At 39.2% G+C, this 24,341-nt stretch overlaps 1 protein-coding gene across 1 annotated transcript in view; it reads left to right on the forward strand.

Annotated features, from left to right (window-relative positions):
• CARNMT1 (carnosine N-methyltransferase 1) overlaps positions 1 to 24,341 on the forward strand; it is a 37,046-nt gene that overhangs the window by 3,047 nt on the left and 9,658 nt on the right. Inside the window, exons 4-13 of the mRNA XM_082074178.1 lie at positions 26 to 116; positions 733 to 781; positions 2,201 to 2,372; positions 2,451 to 2,522; positions 3,540 to 3,646; positions 4,590 to 4,679; positions 12,184 to 12,550; positions 14,914 to 15,109; positions 16,126 to 16,289; positions 23,198 to 23,338. Coding sequence (XP_081930304.1) covers positions 26 to 116; positions 733 to 781; positions 2,201 to 2,372; positions 2,451 to 2,522; positions 3,540 to 3,646; positions 4,590 to 4,679; positions 12,184 to 12,550; positions 14,914 to 15,109; positions 16,126 to 16,289; positions 23,198 to 23,338 — 1,449 coding nt within the window. The remainder of the gene's footprint in view (positions 1 to 25; positions 117 to 732; positions 782 to 2,200; positions 2,373 to 2,450; positions 2,523 to 3,539; positions 3,647 to 4,589; positions 4,680 to 12,183; positions 12,551 to 14,913; positions 15,110 to 16,125; positions 16,290 to 23,197; positions 23,339 to 24,341) is intronic.

A 24,341-nucleotide genomic window follows, 5' to 3' on the forward strand; every position in this document is an offset into this window, starting at 1 on the left:
GTTTTTACTATGTTTTGTAACTCAGTGTAACAAATGGGGGGAAAACAACGCTGGCAGGAAAGCTTAAGAAAATGCTTCCCAACTGTGATATAATCTCTCAAGATGACTTCTTTAAGGTAACAGTATTGACGGAAAAAAACTGATAGGTAAAAGTAGTCTTGAGTAGATTTTACTATAATTTCTTCTCTTTTCAGTTCTCCTATTGATAAACTTTTAAAATGTATGCTTCTTAAAATAATGTTGACTTCATGAGAAAAACAAAGAAAATGAGCACTGGGGTAATTGAACTTTCAGTGGGCCAAAACCACTGAGTATGCTCAGTAAAAAGTTTACTATCTTCTTTGATACCTTTTTAAAATAAGAAACAGGTATATGTGGATGCATGTTTCAATTTACTTTGTGCTATTCAATTTAATGATAGTGTGTTAAACCTACATCCATACAGCAATAGGTAGTTCTTTATCAAAACAGAAAAACAACTTTTGCATTGGTGTTTGTTAAGGAGGGTGAAGCAGTTCTTATTTCTGGAGTAAAGCTCTAATGAACTTAAGAGGTGTGATTTGGAGAGTTTGTTACTATAAGTGAAGTATTTGTATTTTAACAGTTGTATACAGCAGTTTAATTTTGAAGATAAATATAATGAATTGGGATACAAAAGTGTATAACCCTTATGTTTGTAACAGTGGTCATAAAAGTGGCCTTGAAAATATTCTATTTTTTTTTCCCCTTCAGCCAGAGTCTGAAGTAGAAACAGATGAACGTGGATTTAAGCTATATGATGGTCAGTAGCTTGTGTTGCTTTTAAACATTGTGCTGAAATTCTGTTGTGCTCAGCTTCAACACTTCTTCCACTCCACCCCGTGCCCCTCTTCCTTTCTGAGCGCGGCAATAACCAAATGGTTGTTTCAGAGCAATCCTTTTCTCGGTTTCTTTCAGCTCACTGAGATAAATAAGGAAACTTGCTCAACTAGTGAATAGCTCAAGTTACTGCTTGACCTTTCCTTTTCTTTTTTGAATCTTTTCCTGTATTTCTACAGTTGTGTCTGGTGCACTAGCAAAAAGTACTGTTAAAAGCCTTGGCGTGCAGCACTGGCATAAGCTTAACCTCATCACTTGCTATGTAATGATTTTTTTTTTTTTCACTTTGATGATGAACTCATGGGTTATCAGCACTGAGTCTTTTTCATTGTCATATTACACATCAGTCAAAACTTGGGTCTAATCCTGATACCTTTATTTCATGTTAGATCTCACATAGAGGCCAAATGTTTTGAAGTTCACAGTTAATGCTGGCTCAATGTAACAATTTACTTTTATAGACTTCTAGATCCAGATCCATTTTAGGCCAGTGCTTTGATTCAGGTCATATCTAGTTGTGAAGATTTCTTTATTAGCTAATCTCTGATACCTGGTGATCACAAAATGTATTACTCAGAACATTGGCCAGAACCTTAAATTGTACCTGAAAACTGACTCTTATCACCTATGAAGTCTCTGGCTCAGCTTCTAGACTTCATGAAACTGGAATGTGTAAGTGGAGGGATAAATTGAACATTCTGGTTCAAATATCTGGATTTAATGCTGCTCATGAAAGCTCCTCTAAAATATGTTCTCTCTTATGTTATCTCAAAGACTGCCTTCTCTCTACTATTCAGTATTTATTCAATATATTCTTACTTGTCTACAGACAAAAACAGGTGCTATGTTGTATTGTTTTGCTTTGTATGCTATCCTCCTTTCAGTCCATCCATCCCCACCCTCCAAATATCTGAACCCAATAAAAACCCAAAGCAAATAATTTTCAGTGCCTGCCTTTTACATCTGTGTCAGTGACAACTGACAGAAGGGTAAGTTTTACAATTTTTGTGGACTAGGAGAATGCTCCCTGAAGTTTCTGTTGTCAAGAGAAAGGCTGTGAAGTTTGTTTACACACTTTTTTTGTGCCACAGAGTTCAAAGACACCACACTCTCCAGAAATGCCCCAATCCTGGGGAAAGCTTTAGTTTCAGAGTATCATCAGTTGTGAACATGGAACTACTTATATGCATAAGTGAGGATTTTGGGGGTAATCCTTTTCCCTTTTGTTTGGACTTACATGTAGATTATTTGATTCTTACTGATTAACCTAGGGGTACTTGGGGTTTTGGTTTGGTTTTATTCCATGTTTTTAAGGGGTGCCTAACTTCCTATTTTCATCTAGTACTTGATGCCCTCTATATGGATGAAATGGTGAAAAGTATTCACGATTGGATAAAAAGCCCAACAAGCTCAGGTGCTGGGACAGAAAAGCCACAGAATACATGTGACAATCTGAAAAATACCGAAGATGTTTATATTTTGATTGTTGAAGGCTTTCTGCTATACAATTATGAGTAAGCAGTATTCTGTAACCTAATATATTCAAAACTGCCCTAAAAAGGAAGAGGGAACTAAATATATTATTATCTTAGGCCACTTAATGATCTGTGGAATAGAAGATATTTTTTGACCCTTCCTTACGAAGAGTGCAAAAGGAGAAGAAGGTAAGATTATGCAGTTATTGCTCACAGGGGTTCACTGTGTTCTCTAACCTGGAGTGGTTCTTTTGTACTAGCTTTTCTTTGGTTCTTGCCAAACATAAGCTATTAAGGTCATCTGTCCTCTGTGATTCCCAGTGAAAACTGTGTGGGTATTTAACCAACATTAACAAAAGCATGCTGAGATGTATAGAGTTATTTTTTGCTTGTTTTGGTGTTTTGTTTTGTTTTTGTTTTAGAGCACAGGGATATTTAAGTGTTAATTTTTTTACAAACACTGAAAATAGAATTTATTGTCCAGATAATTTATTTGAGATTACTGACTGTGTATTGGAGTTTAACTATGTTTAAAATGAGAAACCATTAAAAATATACTAGGCAGTATTACCCTTGGTTGGATACAGCTACGTGATGATTATTGTTAAAGTAACAATGTCCGTATGTGATTTTAGTGTATACTTTGTTTAGACTGTGCATTGGTTGTACCATATATCTGATTTAGAGTATTGAGACAGTGTCTGACTTGCCTCCAGATTGGAGCAATACATGTGCACAAAGTCAGATTCATCTGGCTGAGTGAAGAAATCCTCCATTCAGATGGCTTTGGTTAGTTCTGCTTCTTGGTTCCTCACTAGGCTCACCTCTAAAGGACTTCAGTGTTCAGGCTGGAAGTGACTAGACAAAACTGCTAGTAATTTAACACTTGATAAATCTGTATACCAAATAAAAAAAGAAAAAGTAATTTGTTTTGTTAACATTTTCAGTGCAGCTTAAGTTATAATTAGTACCTTTTTCAATTAAAAAACAAACCAAACTTTTACCTTATCTTAAATGTAATTTGTTTGGCAGAAATAGGTGAGTTAGCACATTATATTAAAACAAAAGAGCCTCCTTTACTGCAGCAGTTATGCAGCCTGCTAGTCTGTTTTTTTTACTGTTTTGGTTAGATGCTCTTATTAAACCATCTGACACTAGGAAAAAAATGTAATGCATGTACGGGAAAGCAAATATATTTTTGTGTAGCACCAGAGTCTATCAGCCAGCAGATACACCGGGGTACTTCGATGGACACGTGTGGCCTATGTATCTGAAATATAAAAATGAATTGGAAGAGAATGCAAGTAACGTTGGTATGGTACCCTTAATTTTAAACTTCTAATACGCTTAAGTGTGTTACTTGTGCAGTTTTTGTTGGGTTGTAGGGCTTTTTGAATGAGACAAAGTTTTCTTCAAATTTTTTGTGGCACTTGGACAGTAGGTTTGGACCTTTTGTTGGTTTATTTTTCATGTCTATAGGGCTTTTGTTTTTTCTTTTTTAATAACGATAACTATGAAGTTAAAAAATAGAAATGTTCTGATTGCTAAGTCCTTTTAACAAGCTAGTTCATGTGTGTATGTGTGCATACATGTGTATGGCTAAATAGGAAGCTTCTGAGACAATAGCTGTTGCACTAGCTGAATTCTTCAGAACAGAATTGAAATCCTGCTGAAGGCTGAAGATACTTTCTAGGTGCTGGATGTGCAAACTACAGCCATCAGTCTTGCAGAAGAAGTGTCAAAGCTGAGCCAGCTGATAAGGCACTGCCGTGGGCTTGTGTGCTGTTCACACTTGTACAGCTCTTGGACTGCCTTCTTCAGGAAGGCGGGGGCTGGGGGAGGGCGGGCAGAGGAAAGAGATGTCAGGTGAGTCTTCATCAGCACAAAGAATAGTGCACTGTTTCTTACTGTACAGTGAGAATGGGAACTGCAGTGCCCTGCCTTGACTTTCTCAAACCCTGAAACTGAGGAAGAACCTGAGTTCTTCCACTGCATAGGTACCTTTCTGCTGAATTATTCCATTGCTCTAGAATATTATAACTAGAATATATAATATAACTAGAATATTTTCCCCTTATGTTATTTTTAACATGTAAAATGAATTTGGGAAATTAAAAAAAAAAAGAGAGGTACTGTTCTTGGTTTTTATTTTTTCATTGGTTCTGATGGCACCCATAGGAATACTGAAGACTTTGCCAATTGCTATTACAGATAACTGGCACAGAACTCATGAAAACTTTTTCTTTCATCTTTTAGTTTATTTGGATGGAACAAAATCACAAGACGAGCTTTTATCTTTTGTGTATAGTGATACAATGCAAGAATTAAAAAAGCTGAGGGAAGGAAGTAAGTAATGTTACTGTAAATTGTATCTGCTTATCCCATTCCAACTTAACAAAAAGCTAATCCTTTTATGTGGAAATACTGCAAGGATTATGTAGATCTATTTCTCCTTATGTATTATTATCCTTATACACATTTGTCCATTACTTTAAGTCACCATAATCTATAATTTTAAGTTCCTTGAAGCTGGATGTTCTGAAATAATAGGTGAATCCACTGTTATCTGATGATGAAATAATAAAGAAAAACAAAGCGGGGAACAGAAGGAACATGGGGCAAAACGTCAATGAAAGCAGACGTGTTGGTCTATTAGTTTCTACTATATAGTACATTACATGCAGTATTTACAGTGATGTCATGTGCAGACAGAGAATGACACTACAGGTTAAATGTATACTTTTCATTTTTATTGTAGATCAGCAGGTTACAGCATGATAATGTAAAAACCTGGGTTCCACTTCATATGAATTGAAAACCCCAAGACTGTCAGACTTGGCAAGCCAAACAACTGAGCAGATGTTTTGTATGTCTATAATAGTAGTTCATACAACACAAGTGGATTTGTAGCGACTATTAATTCTGTAAGCCTCAGATATTGTTGAGTAGTATCGACAGTGCATTATTCTTTAAAATGCCATTAATCAGTTGTGTTTTGTTGATCTTTAAATATGATTGAATATGTACATTTTAAAGAATATAAACATGTTTAGCATCCAAAACTAAAATATAAATATGCAGTACTGTTGGATTAATATGCATATATGAACATGGATGAATGCAATTTGAAATGTTCATATAGAAATGACAGTGATTACCCCTATTTTTATGAGCTTCTAATTGCTGTTAGACATAGAGAAATTAGCTATATGTTAGCTAATACTAGATCTAAGGTTGTATAAGCTGTTACACTGCTTACTCAGGAGCTGAAACTGTTATTGAATACATCATAACTGAACTTACTTAGACTTGCTAAATACCTTTGTGGTGTTTGTCAAGTAGTTTTTGTGTTTTGTATTGATTGGAGCAGTTGGGAATGGATATTTTAAAAAAACCCGAACACCTAAAGAGAAATCAGGTTGCTGGAAAACATGGGGGAATAAGATGGAGAGAATGCAGGTGCATCTCCAACAAGATTAAGTATATGTGTTGTGTAGAGATCAAGGATCGGGATGGCACAGACTACTAGACAATACATGCATGCTTCAGGGAGAAAGAAGGAAGAAAGAATTCTTATTAATATTAATAGCTCAGATTGAAATTATAGTAATGAAGGTGTTCAGAAGGCAGGTATGCTAAATGTATGCTAGAGCTCTGTTATAGGATTTGTGTACCTTTAGATAAACTAGGAAACTGGGAAGTTGAACCATATTTGGTTGCTGAATAAGTAATGTATTATCTCTTACATTTTCTTTACACTATCTTAAATTTTTATCAGCCAGAAAAAAAATCAAACTACACACATGAAAAGCAAAGGATGGAGTGTATTACTTACTATATGTCAGCTGAACTGATCACAGTGACTGCAATGTAATGTTTTATTGTTAACAGTATTAAGACTCTTAAACCTCTATATAAGAAAAAAAAGTCTTAAACAGATTAGAGCTGTGTAAAGCTGTGTTTAAGACAAAGTGCTTCCAAATACGATTTTGTATTATTATTTTGCAGTAAAAATACTTGAAGTTGCATTTGTTCAAATTCAGTGATGGACTAACTGACTGACTTCAAAGTGTATTTTTGCTTTTATTTCCCTTTGAAAGGGCTACAACCGTGAGATACAATAATGCTTGGATGGTTGCGGTGGGTTGACCCTGGCTGGCCACCAGGTACCAATCAAGCTGCTTTATCACTTCCCCTCCTCAACTGTGAAGGCGGGAAAAAAAGGCTCTTGGGTCAAGATAATGGCAGGGAGATCACCCAGCAATAACAGTCACAGGCAAAACAGACTCGTCTGGAGCAAATTAATTTAATTTATTGCCAATCAAATAGAGTAGGAGAAGAAGAAATAAGAACTAATATTCACACACCTTTTCCCCCACCCCTGCCTTCTTCCCTTGAGTTCCAGTTTCTCCAGCTTCTACCAGCAGCACAGGGGGAGGGGGAATGGGGGTTGCAGTCACTTCACACATTGTCACGTTGTCTCCTTCCTCCTCACCCTCTTCCCTGCTCTGGCCTGGGGTCCCTCCCACAGGAGACCTGGAAAACTTTTCCAAGCTGGGTCTTTCCCATGGGCTGCAGTTCTTCACAAACTGCTCCAGTGTGGGTCTCTTCCATGGCATGCAGTCCTTCAGGAACATACTGCTCCAGCCTGGGTTCTCCATAGGGTCACAAGTCCTGCCAGCAAACCTGCTCCATCCTGAGCTCCTCTCTCCGCAGGGCCATAGGTTCTGCCAGGAGCCTGCACAGGCTTCCCATGGGGTCACAGCCTTCTTTGGGCACATCCACCTGCTCTGGTGTGTGGTCCTCCCTGGGCTGCAGGTGGGTGTCTCCTCACCAATGGACTTCCACATGGGCTGCAGGGGACAGCCAGTCTTACTATGGTCTTCACCACAGGCTGCAGGGGAGTCTCTGCTCCAGTGCCTGGAGCACCTCCTGCCCTCCTTCTCCACTGACCTCCGTATCTGCAGAGTTGCTTCTCTCACACGTTCTCTCTTTCAGCTGCTGTTGTGTAGCAGTTATTTTCCCTTTTTAAATGTGTTATCCCAGAGGCACTACCGTTGTTACTGATGGGCCCAGCCTTGACCAGCAATGGGTCCGTCTTGGAGCTGACTGGAAATGGTTCTCTTGGACACAGGGGAATCTTCTCACAGAAGCCACCCCATTACCAAAACCTTGCTACATAAGCCAAATATAATATGAAAGGAATAAATTTTTGTTGTTGCGTTTCCCATCCCTTCACAGAATTTGTAGGCTTATGGTGCCCCTTTGATAAACTTTTGAAGTATTTTGTTACATGGAGAAATGGGCGTTGGTTCCAGAGGAACGTAAGGAATCCTTTTATGAATTGAGAAGGATAGGAAGTGAAGAGTTAAGACTTAATGGGCTCCTCTTAGGAGGAGGAAATATTTCAGTATTGGAAGTCCTTGAGTGATTTTATTCAGCAAGTTTAGCCATGATTGAGAGGAGTGAATGAACAATGAAACTACCCAAGTTTGCAGACAATACCTAGCTTTCTCAAGTGGTCTAACATTGGTCCAGTGGCAGGAGTGCAGTTTTGTGAGATCCTTCCATGGACAAAAGTGGTAGATGAGTCCCAGTAAAGTTTTATGCATTTGAGGTGTAAATCATTTATCAGACTATAGATGGTACTGAAGTTGTAGTTCAGCAAATTGTAGTTACAGTTCAGGGCAGAGACCTTTGACAATTCTTCTGAAACTATGAACCACAGTGTGGAGCTGCATCAAAATATTAGGTAGGCATCTCATGAAAGGGTATTGTGAACAAGACTGGTGGTGCTACTTTGCTCCTGTGTAAAACTAGTGGACTCAGGTTTTTGTTATTGGGCAGTTCCAGTTTCTACATTTGGAGGGAGTCCATAGTGGAGTTAAAAGAAGGGCAACTAATGTGATCAGGTGAATGGAACAGCTGCTTTGTGAGGAGAGACTAAAAATGCTGGGACTCTTGTCTAGGTTTTGGTTAAAACAAGATCAGTTCTCTTTCAGACAATTTTTCCTTCAGGTAAGTTCTTCTAAGTAACTGCATTTTTCTGAAGTGGGCTGCATGTTTTCCAAATACTGTCCACTATAGAGCTGATAACACCTGATGTTTACAGTTTGACTGAGCTAATGGTAGGAATGGTGTGCAGAAAAGGCCCAGGTTTATCTTTTATTGCTGTAGTGGCCAAGGCTTCTGGTACTTGTTTCCCTGAAAATAAGACCTACCCTGAAAATAAGCCTTAGCATGATTTTTCTGGATTTTTGAGGATGCTCAAAACGTAAGTCCTACTCCAAAGATAAGCCCTAGTTACAGTTCATTTAAGAAGTCAATTTAAATAGTGTCCAGGCAGGTATAGATGTAAAAAAGTAATAAGTTTTGGAGCAAAAATTAATAAGACCCTGGCTTATTTTCAGGGAAACGGGCTAAACTCCTTATTTCCCATAAGTGAGTGGGTCGTACTTGCAGGGAGGGTTGGACAGAACAGGTGACCCAAATTGACCAACGAGGTATTCCATGCCATACGCATAATACACAGTTTAAAAGCTGAGAGGTCATGAAGGTCTCGCTTTATTTGTCCATGTCCGCCATCTGAAGAAGACCCTGCCTGTTCTCTTGCCTGCAATCCTGATCCTGGTTGCAATCCATGCACTCCTGAATCCTGTTTCTGTCTAATGCGTAATCTAGTCCAGGACTTCCTCGTGTCTGCCCTGCAGCCTCTGCTAGCGGCTTGCCATGGCCCCTGTGTTGCTCCAGGAAATTCAATCTTGGTGTTGTATAGAGTGTTTCTTTGTTTATTAGTATTATTAGTAAAGCTTGGTTTTAACTTTCCAGCTTGTAAGTCGCTTTCTCTTGTCTTCCTATGGCCTTTCCTTAGTGGGCGAAGCAGGGGGTTTAATAGAGAGCATCTGCTACAATTTATTGTTGTTCTGCAGTAAACGGTGACAAGACTTCACTCTGGAGATAAGAAGACTGAGAAGAAAAAAGATGAAGGTTTACAAAATCTTCAAAGCCATGAGTCAAGTGGATGCAGAAATACTATTCACCATGTACAAATACTAGTTTAAGGGGCACTCCTCCTCCGCGTGAAACAGATTGACCAGTTATATTGAGGTAGTACTTCACACAATGGTGAGCTCCTGAGATTTATTGCCATAGGAGGCAGATAGTACCAGCAGGTTCAAAGGGATTGGGAAGATCCATTGATGCAGGACCCATAAGAAGCAGTAAAAGAAGCAGGCGGGGCTGTAGAAACTGGCCAGGCTCCCCTGTGGTGCCTAAACCATGTGTCCTCTTGACAGTTGCTACAACAATTCACATTAGTGGGAAAAGATTAACTCTTCTGAGTCTCTTCGTGAGATAAGGTGTTTCAGGTGCCGGTATAAAAACTTACAGAACTCCCCTGCAATGTGTGTATGGTAGCAAGATGGATTTGCTTTGAAGGTGTTACAGCCCCTGACAGGAATAATCTGGTCTGCCCCTGGCCGTTGTCTTTTGATGGCCAGGGCTGTGCCAGCTGTAAAGTATGTTAGAAAAGTTCCTTTTCCCTAGGTTTCCCATAGCAGAGACTCAGGCATGGATTCCAGAAATTCTTCTAAAATTAAAAATTTATTCACAAGGTACAGCGTTGAGCAGCTTGAGCTGGGTGTTTCCTGAAGAGGGGACCCTCAGCAGAGGAAAAACTGTGACAATTATACCCCCACAGTCCAAGCCACCACCCCCTGCCTGTCACTCTGTGCCAACTGCAAAATTTGGGTCTGGAGCCTCAGTGTTCTTCATTGCATCTCTTAATTTTTGTTGGGCAGGCTGTCAATTAAACCTCTGGCCTTCATTTGCTGTTTTTCACCTGCAGTTGTAGAACATAAGTTCTTGGCAACAGCCAAAACATTCTTCTGGTTTGTCTTCTGTTAGGTACAGTTCTGTTCCATTACTTACCTCCAGGTATGCAGCTGCCATTATCCTCTATAGCTTGAAGACTCTCAGGCCTTTATTTACAATACAGAAAGTTCAAAGTTTCACAGCTTACAGAAGTTATGCTAAGCAAACTTACTTATGCTATGCAAATTCTATATTAGCAGTTTCTAAACAAGTTCTACAAAAAGCAGTTGTCAAGGTTTAATTGCAAGGTGACAATAAACCGTGGCAGATGCTCTCTGTTACCCCCTCTCTCGCCCTCCCCTCAGATAGGAAAAAGTGATAAGGAGGAAGAAAAAGAGACTCCAAGTTGTAAAGGTTTTAAAGGCTTTACTAATGCTACTAATAAATAGAGAAAATGGTACAAAATAGACAAAACCAATCTTGAATGTCCTGTGCGGAGCAGGCGTGGCTCCAGTGGCTGCAGGGCAGGCACCCAGAAGTCCTAGGCAGGACTTTACAGCAAACTGGAACTGGATTCAGGATGCAGGGTCTTAGGCCTTGGATCCCAGGCATGGGTGACAAGGTCCTCTCCAGATGCCAGCCATGGTTGAAGAGAGTGAGACCCTCATGATCTCCCTCTATTATAGGGTGTATGATGCATATGGGATGGAATACTCCGTCAGTTTTAGTCACCTGTTCTGTCCACCCCTCCTTGCAAATACACTGCTTTCATGACGGGACATGTGAAATCTTATCAGAATTCCTGGTTGTTACAGTAATAAATCTAAACATGAGCTTCTTCTGCATTCCACTGGTCATCTCATCAGTCCTGGAGCGACCAGCATCTCAAAAAACGTGCAGCTAACTTCAGGAAAGTGCAGTTACTTAGAAGAACTTAGCTGAAAGGAAAATTCACTAAAAGAGAACAGGTCTTGTTTTTAACAAAACCAGGACAGCAGTATACCAAATAATTCAATAAGCTAAGGCAGTCTGTTCTCTAACAAGTGTTCGGGGAGAGCTGTAGGACAGGAGCCCGTGGTTCGTTTGTGAAGAAAGGATGGTTTTTTGGAAGTCATGTCGCCTTCTGCTAGCTGCAGCTTTAGGTTCTCATAGCCAAAGGAAAGCTTTGCTAAGTGTCTTGCATATGTTTATAAACATGGTGGTGATAGAAGTGGTGTTGTTCTATAGGAGGCTAAAGGGCTGCAGGTTATACAGGGTGTTTCAGAAAGATGGCCCCAATTTGAAATCACTATATCTCTACAACCACTAACTGCCCACTTGAAAGGGCAGGGCACAGAGTTTCCAATTATTTCAACCTGATTACTCATTAAACCATTTGTAAATTCTTGTGTAATTGTAACATGTTGCCATCGTCAAATACAGTGCTTTCTTTTTGAAACACCCTGTATATAAGAAGCGCAGAAATGCAAGTACAGGATTAGTTTGACATCAAGAAGGTGTCAACATGTTAAAATAAGAGAAAGACCATTGTAATGTAGTGTTCATAAACTCTTATGTAGTAGCAACAAACTTTTTTATCTCACAGAGCTAGTGCTGCCAATGTTAGTGCACCAAAAATCTTCTGTTACGTTACTTGGTTAATTGCACGAGTACCACGTCCTGCATGGCTTTTAGCGGATGGTTCATGCAGGACAGTGCTCTTCAGGCTCTCAAACCGAGGAGGGGACGGTCCTTACGAAGGAAGACTAGATTATCGCCGGGGGTCCCTTCCAACCCTGACCATTCTGTGATTCTGCGATTAAACATTGTCCGGGGCTCCCGCTCCAACCTCACGGGGCTGCCCCGTTAACTTCCCACCTCGGTTGCGGGAACCCCCGGTAGCCCCGGCCCCGCCCCAGGGACGCTCCCGGCACCGCTTGGCCCCGCCGCGCGCCGCAGTGCGCCTGCGCATGATCGTCTTCTCGCGAGACTCCCTGCCTGATCGCACGGTCCAGCGCGCTCCGTGCCGCCTCCCTCCTCCCCCCGCGCCGGAAGTGAGCGCGGGAGCGACCGTTGGCGGCGGTGGTTGCGGGGATGTCGGCCACGTGCGCTGTGTCCCGCAAAGCGCAGCCGCCGCTGCCGCCGCGCCCCGCGGCCGAGAGGGACCCGCCGGCCAAGGCGATGCGCAGGGGGCTGCGGCGGGGCCACGAGGAGGAGCGGGAGCAGCTGCCGTGGCCGGGGGAGAGCGCGGGCGATGGAGGCAGCGAGCCCGAAGGGGAGCAGGCGGCCGCGCCGAGCGAGGAGCGGCGGAGGCGGCAGCCTGAACAGCCGAGGGTGCTGGCGGCCAGCGGGGAGGAGGAGGCGGAGGAGGAGCGGCTGGAGCGGGAGCATTTCCGGAGGATCATCAACGCCTTCCGATACTACGGGTAACCGAGACTGGCCGCCGTGTGCGGAGGCCCTGCCGGGGCCCCGTCCTGTCCGCCGCGTTCTCCTCGCACCTGCCTGGCTCCCAGGGCTCGGGAGCTCGCCGGCCGTGCGGGCGGCGCTCCGGAGCTCTTGGCTCCTCTGAGCCTGTGGTGGGTCCGCCTCCCGCGGTCCGTGCTCCGGGAGGCGCCGTGCCTGCAGCGGGAGCGGAAGCCCGGGTCAGGAGGGAACCTCTGCTCCCCTCACCCGTCTGCATGCGCACGAAGCTGCCTCGATGCCCTTGTCAGCCAGGAAGCACAAAAAAGGAGGCCCATGGCACCTCGAAGTGCGATGCACCTAAAAGGGATGTAGAATCTCTCTTTATAAGTCAAAATGCTTTGAGACGCTGTCAGGTACTCAAAACGACAGTAGCACCTGCTGGCAGAGACGCAGGATTGTTGGAGAAATTTTTGACAGACTGTTAATTTGCGCTAAAGACCTGTTGTTAGGGCTAGTGGATGCTATTTTGTTATATCTTGGGTTATTTAGACAGCTATTGAGTCAGAAGATGTCTTTATGGCTCCATAGGTGTGAGGAAGGACCCAGCTTTATGTCTGAATGCATTAGATGGAGACGAAAATTACTCAAACTGCTGGTAGGGGGGACTGGCTGAAAAAGTTCAGTCCTCTGTAGTACTTTGGTAAACAGTCTCTGTAACAGTAAACTCTCTGTAAACAGTCAACTGTAGTTTTCTTATATCCGTGATGTAATTGCATCCTCAGGGCTTAGAAGCTGGGAACACCTTTCTCAACCTGAGCTGTTTTTCTGAGTTGTTTTTGAATACTTCAGTTTCAGTAAACACATAACAAAAGGATAGGGCTCAAATTTTCAGTACAGAAATTGAATTAAATTACCTCTGCCTCAAATAAATAACACTGAATATAAGTGAAGTTACATATCTTGGTAGTTAAAAATAATTTAATTTGAAACATCTGTGTGAGTAAGGCAATAACACATTTTCAGGTGAGTCCACACTAAAGTTACTGTGGTCTTGAGGCTTCATTATTTGTATGTAGTTCTGATTACAGTGAATTATTAGTCCTGCTAGAAGGTTGCAATTCAACATGAAAGGGTGGAGTATCATGGTTGAAAGAATTTTTCTGATAAAACTTTCAAGATTATGTTAAGCTGAGCTTATATGCTTTATATAGTGGATCGGTTTCTTTTTGTTATTGTTCCTTCTCTTTTTTTTGTTCTTAAATGTAATTTAAAACTGGTGTAGCTGTTGCAATGAACATGCTTTTCTCAGTAGCACATATGTAATGTTGGAGATATTAACTCATCAAATTTCTAGACTAAAATTGCAGCAGTTGCAACTTATGCTCTCTGATGGCTAGTTTTCAATTCCGTGCTGCTGACTCAAGAGTTTGAGAAACTGAGTTATGACTTGACCTGATAAAATGATTCGCTGCTGCCAAAAGGGGCAGTATTGCTTGTCCTGGTTTTATGACCTCTCTAGAGTCCCTATGACCATACTCAGCCAACTTTCCTTGCTAAACTGACAGAAATCAAATCAAGCAAGTCTGTGTCAGGGTCTCTTCAGGGTTAGCAAGTTAAATGAGCTTTATGATAGGTCTGCTGAGTGCTAGAACAAGGTGGAGGCCAGCACTGTTTTGGGTGAGGAGAAGGAAGAGAAAAGAGAAAACAGACCTCTTTCTCCTGGCAGTAGGTTCGTCTTTTTAATGGAACTTTTATTTTGGGGAAATGGAAGAGTTATTTTTAGCTTGGATCAGTTACATGATCAAGTAACAGTACTCATACTTGAGGGGAATATGCAGTTAAAAGAAGGTAGCTTAGTACCTTAGTGCGACGGCTAGAATGCCAGTATGGTCAAACTGTGACTTGTACGGTTCTTTCAGTAGTAGTTGATTTTGAATATCCCTGTTCCCATTCCACTTCTTGTTATTTCATCCAAAGTTTATCACTACATTCAGCAATTCATTCCATTTAAATTGAGTTTGTGAAACAATCTGGCTGGTCTTTATGGGTTTGGAGGCTGGCTGTTCATTAAATTTTTTAGATCTATGTATTGATCACCTGTGCTGGAAGTGAATGGCAGATGATAAAACTGCAAGAAGAAAACAATGGCCCTCTTAAACGGCAACATGTTAAAAAGAGTGGTAATATAGAACTAGGGCTTAAAACAACCACTTTGCCTAAAAATTATTGAAAACCCGTTTTCTAGTGAGGAATTACAAAGTCTGGTTACCTTCTGTGTCTAAAGAAATGAATAATTGTAATTGGAGTAGTTTGAAGTTAATTATCTGTATTTAGTGTGTGTATTGCTTCTAAATATCTCAATGACCTTAAACTTTTTGGTTTTTAGAACGAATATGCATGAACGAGTGAACAGAACAGAGAGGCAGTTTAAATCTCTCCCAGCTAACCAACAGAGTCTTCTTCCTCAATTCCTTCCTCACCTTGACAAGATTCGGAAGTGCATTGATCATAATCAACAGATACTACAGACCATTGTGAATGACTGTGCTCATATGTTTGAAAATAAAGAATATGGAGAAGATGTATGTTAAAATGGACTTTTTCATACTCCAAATTTAAATTTTGTATGCTTTTGGATTTTCTGCCTTCTTTTTTCGTAACTTTAGGCTTCCTGACTTTGTTTCCTTTTGCCTTTCTCCTTTCTTGCTTCTTGTTTGCTTATGTTTTCTCACTCTTGTCTTTCACATCTTGTAGAGCTGACGTTTAATGAAATGATTTGTGGTTAGTCCTTTAGTTACTGTTGAAAAAACTAATGGTGAATCTGGCAAATGACAGTAATCATGTATTGTGAAAAAGCAGTTTTTCACTCCAGAGTTCTAGCTCTACCCTTATTACATTTCAAAGTTATTTTTTTCAGTTGACAGTTTAGAGCATAAAAGGTATTGTCTGTCTTACTGTAGGTTATTACATGTTATTGCATTCTAAATCAGTTACAATTTTAGATAGGCCAAGTATTTTTAATGTTATCATCTGAAAACTTTTTCACTACTTATCTGCTTTTTCAGTGTGGCATCTCTATCAAAAAAAATTGCACTCAGACTGGCAGATATGGAAACTGAAGTCCTTTTTTGGTATCTGCAGGCAGCGTACAGTAATGGGCAACTCTAACGTTAGCTGCTCAGTATTGCCTCATGAGTACCTAAAGGGATCCTCTTCTCAGTGTAAGCAGTTCAGACTCTGCACTAGCAAAGCCCTAGTCCTTGAGTGAGGATTATTGATTATGCTCTGCTATGCCATACTTTTTGCATTGTTTTTTTGATGTGGAACCTGGTCTCTTTGGTGCTGAACTTAAACTAGCAATTTTAATTTGTGTAGGATTCTAGGTTGGATTTGAGCCCTGGTGCCAGGAGTGAAAAGCGAGTGCTTTGTCAGCTAAAACTCCCAGCAGGCCTTATAGCATGGCTTTTATCTGTTTTTGATTTTGTTTGTTTGCTTGTTTGTGTGGTTTTGTGGTTTGTTTTTTTTTTTCCTAAGACTGAAGAAACTTCATACGTTTTCCATTAACCTTTTTTTTTTTTTTTTCCTCCACTTTAATCAGGGAAGAGGGAAGATTACACCAGCTTCAACGTTTGACATGGATAAATTAAAATCCACTTTGAAACAATTTGTGAGAGACTGGAGTGAAGAGGGAAAGCCTGAGAGAGATTCCTGCTACCAGCCAATCATTAGTGAAATTGTAAAGAACTTTCCGAAAGAAAGATGGTAATAGTGTTTTAAGACTTCTTTTTTTTTTTTTATTTGGATGTCCACTGTTGCAGAAATCTAACAAAGTTTTTATGAAGTAATGAAAAGTTTGGATTTAAAAATACAGAAATTACTGTCAATACAGTGGAATTTATTTTTTGATCAAGAAAGTTTTTGTTTCTAATGCAAGGTGTTGGAAAAGAGCATAATCATAAACTTCACAAAGGAATAACAGGTAAACCAGGAATAATTGGTTTTTTGCAGCTTGATATGGTGGGATATCTGTTAACGTTTAAGAGACCTTGGGAGGCTGTGGAGTTAACTCAGTTGTGCTCAGTGAGGTAAAGTTTGCAGATTCTCAGAGGGCACGTACTGCATGAACTGCAGATAAAAGGAAGGATCTTTGTGACAGCAAATATGAGTATTGTCTTTCATGGTAGAATGAGAAAGGAGGGAAGAAAACTTATAAGCTCTAGTGCAGCTTTATTGCTCTGAAAATTTATGCTCTAAATACTGAATTCTAGCCTTGATTTCAGACAGATGTTACAAGGTAAGTCTTGAAAAGAGCTTTTCTGCATCTGTGAGGGTAGCTTTGTAACTGCTTTAGCTTGTTAATGCCACTAAAATAGTAATTGGTGCAGGGGTTTTTTTAGGTTAACTTTAAGTAGAAGTATACTGGTAGAATCTCAGAAGATACTGCTGCTGTAAGAATTCTATGTGTAATGTTTCTGCAACTTAGTCAGCCAAGTCATCGTAAAGTACTTTTCAGTTTAAACTTAACACTTATAATGGGAAAATTTGTGAACTTTGTACTCATAAATGTAACAGGTCAGAACTTAGGTTTGATATAGCTGGGTGTTTCCGTGGGCTTTCTTCTTTCTCGCTAATTGCTAATAATGCACTTGTGCCAATTTGAAAGCAAGTTCTGCTGGTCATCTTTTAATTTTCATTAATCAAGATTGTTAGTGGTTGCAGAACATGGAGTGGTTATCGTTGATTTCTCCTTTGCTTTGGGTTAACTTATCTCAAGGTGGATGCACCACTAAAGATACTTTTTCTGAAGGTAAACTTTCTACAATATGTTTTTAGTGCTAATAGTGCCCCATGTAAGATAAAAATGAATTAGATACTATAGGTTACCTGATGTACCTCTTATATGCACATCTGTAGGAAGGGTCATAGTTTTGAAAGTAATCATTCTAATCTCGAAGATAGCACATTTTTCTCTGTATGCTGGCTTTTAAAGCATTTTCATTATGGGAGAAGTAACTTGAGTCAAGTCTTAGAGATTCATGACTGAATATGGAAAGTCTTCTAATTTATCATCAAGGATCACTATTTCAAAACATCCAGTTGGTATTAGGAAGCAACATGTGGTAACAGGTTGGGTGAATCTGAAGTTGATGGCTTTGTGCTTCTTCACTAGGAATTCTGTTGTTGTTGTCAAACACACCTGATATGACAGTGCTTCTGTCCCTGTTGTCATCGCTCTGAATTCCCAGTTAGGGTTTTTTGTCTCTACAGAAATCTCAAACATCTCCAGTAAAAGTTGGAGTTTGTCAAATTAAACATTTTTTATTTATAAAATAGGTATTACATACCTATTTATTTAATATTAATTATCGTTATGGAGCTGTAGTAGCACTTATGTAAAACCTGTTCTCTGTGTATGTATTGTTACTTACTGCCATCAGCTTGCTCTTTTTCCTAGTGACAGAGGCTCTCCAGCTCAAGTGTGCTTAGCTTTTTGAGGCAAGAAGCAGTGTATTAACTGTCAGTGCTGCTGCACCCTTGTGCAAGAAGTAATTTCCCTGCCAGGGCTGGCTGGCTGGCCAGTTTGTTCCTTTTTCACAGTTTTGGAGGTGAGCAGTTGTTTCTGATTGAACAGATAGACATGGCCTGAGCGGGCCGTAGTGAAGTTAGTCTGACTGTTGTGTGTAGTGGATGCAAAGTCCATTTCTTCTGGAGAGGACTCACTGTGGGCACTAATGCGGGAAGATATTTCTTTGGAGTTCCCTTTCGTAGCACGAAGTGCTGCAGTCTCTTGAGATGATGAAAATGCTGGAGTAAAAGTGTATTGTTGGCACTGGGTGATGAAAAGAGCTTTGCCTTGGTGTCTTTTGGGTTGAAAATGATGAATAAATAGTTCCTTTAAAGTTGTCAGTACAAGTCACCTTTTGCTTTTTAATGTTTTCGATGGAATTGTACATTCAGTTTCTAGTTAACAATATTTGTTAACTTTATTGATTTCATGCATTGGAATAATGTGAAAAAGGAGTTTAAATTTTTGAATCTATTGTGTATATCTCGTTCCATGCATGCTCGTGTTGCTTTTTTGCTCTTTGCACGATTGGCCTGTATTGGTTCAGCTGTTATGCAGAGAAAGGGAAAATAAATGATGAAGTGCTCTATGTGCTTGCTTTTCTGTCATGTGGAAGAGATACAAGCAAGGGTAAATAAGAACAGTCTTGTGATAAGGTGCTAGCTATCTTGTTTTTCAGCCCAGTCTTCTGAGAAGACTGTCGTCTAAAAATAAAATGGCAGAAGGTGTTTCTGCCTCCCATTCCTCTTCAGAGAAAATTCCTTCTTTCTGCTTAGCACCTTAACACAGACTCTGTTAACAGGATCAACAAAGCAGTTTAAGTGAAGTCCCATGAGACAAGGTCTTCCTGAAGAACTGATAGATTTCCTTTATTATTCGTGTTAGAATTTGTTTGAGCTCACAGGATGTCTATAATGTTGTCTGCCTTTTGATGGTGCCATTTAAATTTCTTGGATTTCTTGGATCTGAATGAAACATGATTACTTCTTTCTGTAGGAGAAAATACTAAAACATAGATACATTATTATTTCTTGAAATATTATTATTTCTTGTTTGTTAAAGCATTTTTATGTGGAACATTAAGTTGAAAATCTAAATGAGCATACTGATGTATTATTTTTTTCCTACTTTTGTTTATTTTCTTTCACTTCTACTGTAACTGTTCCTCCTTATGGGAAAGGATGTAAAGATCATCAACTTCTTGTCCAAAAGGAAGCAAAGAAATTATTAACCTTTTAGTTAATTATAATTCCACAGCGGAGAACAGTAAACCTAAGGTATTTTCTCCAAAGTTTTCTTTTATTCATTAACTTGGCCTCTGAAGCCACTTGAAATTTTAATCTATCATGCAGTCCAGCAATTCATTGCATTTTCCAAGACACTAAGTAGGATGGCCCCAGTCACCAGTGTTTAGTTTCCATTTTATCTGAAAAACACAGCTTATTATTTGTTGTAAGGCTGAGCTTGGCTATACTTCCTGCATGTGCTCAGCCACATTTCTAGTGATGGTAAAATTTCTGCTGTTTACCTTACATAAAACGCATCTGTCTCTATAGGGTTTTTAATCTCATAATAATTTGTGCTTTGCCTAAACTTCGCTATAAGCATTAGATTTAAGAACAAACTATGTCTTCGGCGTTATTGCAGTCCACTGAAGGCTTTGCAAGTCTTTATGTGGAAGTATAGAAACCTCAGCTTCTAAGGTTGGAGAATAGTTGGTCTTCAAATGATTGTGCTTTTTAGCTATCTTCATTATTTTATTTGAAAAATAGTAGTTAAAAACAAAATCTGCGAATGTGATTATGGTAAGTAATGAAAAATACTATTAGACCTGTTCACTATCTAAATTTACAGACGTTACAGATAGAAGACATCAGGAAAGAAGCAATCCCACAGTGTGATTCTATGCTGTTTCCACTGATTTCGTGTATATGCTGTATATTAGCACTTACCAGTCTTAGCTAACACAGGGTTGCAGTGTTTATTTAGTTTATGAAAATGAGGTTTGTGTTCAGTCACAGACACTGACCTTTCTTTTACTGAACTTCAGTCTACCCCTTCAGCACCATCATTTTTATGTTAAAGCACATTAGTCATAAAATAAGAAGCCTCTTTTTTTGTTGTGTAATTTTTCCCTTAAAAAAAAGTACACCAAGTTAAAATCTTCATTAATGGCATTAAACTTCTAAATATATCACACTGCAAAATGCAGTGCAACAATGGCATGGCAGATTTTAGTTGTTTCTGATATTTCTCCGCTGCGAGGCTGCTGCAGTTTCAGGAGTTGAGACAAACAGAACCGTGCAGCCCATTGCCTTGCTCTTTGGCCAGCCTCCTCTCCCCACACCTGTCAGGCTAATGGGCCAGTGTTTATTCCCTGCTACCCCACAGGTTTGTAGTGGGTATTTATTGGATACCCATTTGTGTTCCTAACCGATGCTAGATCTGTGTCATAGAAATCCTCTTTCTGCTGGCTAGTTTGGGGATAGTTTTCACTGTGGATAACCATGGGTTATTATCAGTTATCACAGCAATTTTTTTAGTTGTCTTTGCTATTGCTGCAATTACATATCCACTGGAAAAAACAAAAAAAACCAAAAAACAACAAAACAGGTCTTTCTAGCCTCCTACATTATCTTATCACTTCAGCCAGTTTCTGTGCTGGTTTTTAGCTGTTCTGATGATTCAAATGATAGCATAATACAGGCCATTGGAGTGCTCCGACTGTCACTGGTGTTGTACCTTCATTTTTTTGAAATTCTTCATTTTTCACTAACAATTCCTTTTAAGTCTTGAAAAGCTAAAGGTGTTTGAACATTGCTTTTGATAGCTGGACACTATATCAACATTCAGTACTTGTTATGCAGTAGGTTTGCCACATATCTAATTTCTGATTATAGCTCTTGAACCAATTTGGAAGGCTTATATCAGTGTTATGGCCTCAGGTTTGATTATATTGGGTTCTATTAGCTGTGCCCTGTATGCTGAAATGAAGTTGGTGGCCACCACCAGACCCTAGCAACAGATATGAAGAGTGTAGATAGAAATTAAATTGCTAACAAGTTTCCAAACACTTTAATCTCTTACTAACGGTGCAAAGGGAAGTTCAGTTAAAATCAACTATTTTCTAAGAGTGGGAACTGGGAAAATTAGTTCAGAGATACAAAAGCTTTATATTTACAAGCAATTTAAAATCAACTCACTTGCCTGTTAGAGGGTTTATCTTGTTTTAGGATGAATAAAGGTGCAGATTTCAAAATGTGATTACACCTGTATAGTTATTAGATTGTTTTAAGAGAAGTGTCTTTTCTAATCAGTGCCACTTGGAAGTGGCATAGGGCATTTCAACCCACTCATTGTAGAAGCATCCACATAGAGCTGCAAAAATCTGTGTAAAGCTAATCTGAATACATCATAAATAAAGTTATATATAAGGAAATAAATAAAGTTAGAAATACATTTAGGATAACATTGTACCACTACAAATAGAAACAAATAAGATTGTGTTTTTTCTAGCTTCCCTTAGTAAGTGGATATTCTTCCTTGTTCTTCTGAGTTCCTGTTTTCAAAATTTTCATCTTGATCTGGTAGTTTTCCCCTTAATTAACATTTCTTTTTTCAGTAGGACTTTCTGGTTAACTTTCTTCTGGCTTTCCTTCTAGAAGAGAGGTAGGGAGAACTGTTGCTTTGGAGAAGTGCTCTTAAGTATTAGCGAAGTCTTGATTTCCTGCTTGTTAATCAAAAAATGAATCTTAAAGTATAATGGAATGGAAATGAAAATCAGAAATGAGAACAACTTTGGTTTTCCATCTGGGAGGCTTCACTAATCAGATGATTAAACCACAAACTGAAGGTCACTGTTAAAACTGCTTTGTTAGTTTGTGTGGCCTTTAGAAAATAATAATGCTTCATTTGGGGTAATGTCTTCAGAAATGTACTGCTTCTCAGAATTTACATAACTCCCTCACTCCTCTTCATGCTTGTGCAGCATGCTCTTTTGAACCCTTTCTGGCATCCTGAATTTTTATGTAGTCAAAGACTTTGCATTTTGTTTCCATTTTATGTTTGGAAGTACTGATTGTGGCTTCCTTTGTTTAGTTGCATATAAATTGGTACATGTATGTTTTGTCTTTGAAGGTGGCACACAACAGGGAGGGTGGTCTGAGTGTACACACTTGGCTTGTTGGTATGTGAAATTATGAAGTCCTGTTTATGACTGGAAACGGAAAAAAATATTTCTTTTTAGATGATGTGTCTTTCAGTTTGGTGTCAAAGCAGTTTTTGTTTTCTAAGTGAAAGTTTGATTGTATTGTGAGGGAAGGCTGATGGTTAGAATACGTATATATTACCTTTTCTGCCTGAAAGATGAGAGAACTTTGGGATTCCTGGTTCTATTTATTAGTTACCAAAGTTGGAGATGGGAGAGATTTTTCTAGGTATCTCAGTAAACACACACTGCTGGATGTCTTCTGGTTGTCTTCAACTTGATACCTAGACAGGGAAAGTGGAGGGTTAGGGGCATGCAATGTATTTTGATTTAGAAAATCTTATGTCACTTAATGTGCTTGAGTAAAATCGGTGGACGGCATATGTAAAACCCACAATTGCTGAGAAGGTAACTACTTTAAGGCTTTTACAGTCCAAATTGCTCATCAGCTTATGGAAGTTTGCTTTGCTTTGTGTTTCTGATGTCAAAATACGTGTTTGTTTTTCATGTAATGTAAGCAAGAAGATTTCTAGAATATTTACTAGCGATCAGTGCACCTCATAGAAAAATAAATGGTGATATTTGACAGTGTTCTTTCTTCTATTCACTTAAGAGATTTCTAGCTTGATAACTGTGAAAGTTTGCAGAAAAAAAAAGTTTTGTAATTATGATCTGTATTCTGAATGAGGGCTGTATATGTTCTTTTGAGTAATTTTCTGTGGTTGTTTTGACTGTACAGTTAGCCAATCTGAGAACTCACTTGGTTTGCATTTAAAGTCATACAGGAAGTATATTAAAATACCTAAGTATATGGGGAAAAATGTTTAACTAGCCCTCTGTAAGTTTTGTTAAGAGGTATCAGATAAAGACTTAACTATTATTTTTGTTCTGTTGCAGGGATATCTCCAAAGTTAATATCCTGGTACCTGGTGCTGGGCTAGGTAGATTGGCGTGGGAAATAGCTATGCTCGGTTATGCTTGCCAAGGAAATGAATGGAGCCTCTTTATGCTCTTTTCTTCTAACTTTGTACTCAACAGGTACATAGCTTATGTTTTACTTACTGACTGAAACGTAGGGAGGCAAAATTATAAATGAGAGAACCTTGAATAAATAAAACTCAAAATAATAGATTTGTAAGTCCTAACATAGGACACACATAACCACTTCTGAGAATGTTTTAATAAAAAAGAAAAAAAGACAGTGGGTTAAATGGGGGAGGGAGGCATTGCATTGTGACTCATTAAAATTATATCAGGTAACATGGCTTTTGTTATGAGACTTAAATCCCTAGATTGTGCTGCAGATCTTCTGCATAATGTTGAGTAGATTTTATGATTGATTTCACATCTGTTTCTGTAAAATGCACACTTAATCACTGTTGTCAAATATGAACTAGTTAGTATGTGCATGATACTTAGTGGTGGTGATTAATAACACAGGAAACCTGTTGAAGTGGTACATTCCATACTAAAATTTTAGGAACTGTTTTGACATAAAAACCACTAAAGCACACTAATCCATTTCTTAGGCAAGTCCTGTCACTGAGTAACTGTGAAAATGATATAGTTAATGTTCTACAATTATCCTGCGGTACTAAATTTGAATGTAGTAAATTTCACTTTATGGGTTTAATTTAGAGTGACGTTTCTGTATTTGGTATTCTGTCACTTGCATTGGATAATTACTGTTTTCATGACAAACTTGTTAGAAGGGAAAGAAGGCATCTACTGTAGCTGTTCTTTTAAGAAAGAGGAGGGGGGACTATGGGTGGGCAAATATGAAAGAGGTCTGGGGGGTGTTTTATTTTGGGGGGGAGCTGCTACCAAGTTCAGAGAGACAGAATTTGCCAGTCAACTCATTCTTCAATCTGAATTAGACACCTTTGCTGAAAACACCAAAACTATTGGCTTATATTCTATATTACTGTGACATTTTGGAGCCCTGTTTGTCCACAAATTTGTCTGATTGTCCACAAATCCATTATATTGATAGCTTACTGTTCAGAAACAAGGGGAAAACACTGTTTATTACAGCTGCTGC

The sequence above is a fragment of the Streptopelia decaocto genome (assembly GCF_964273445.1).
Source record: "Streptopelia decaocto genome assembly, chromosome: Z".
NCBI lineage: Eukaryota > Metazoa > Chordata > Aves > Columbiformes > Columbidae > Streptopelia > Streptopelia decaocto.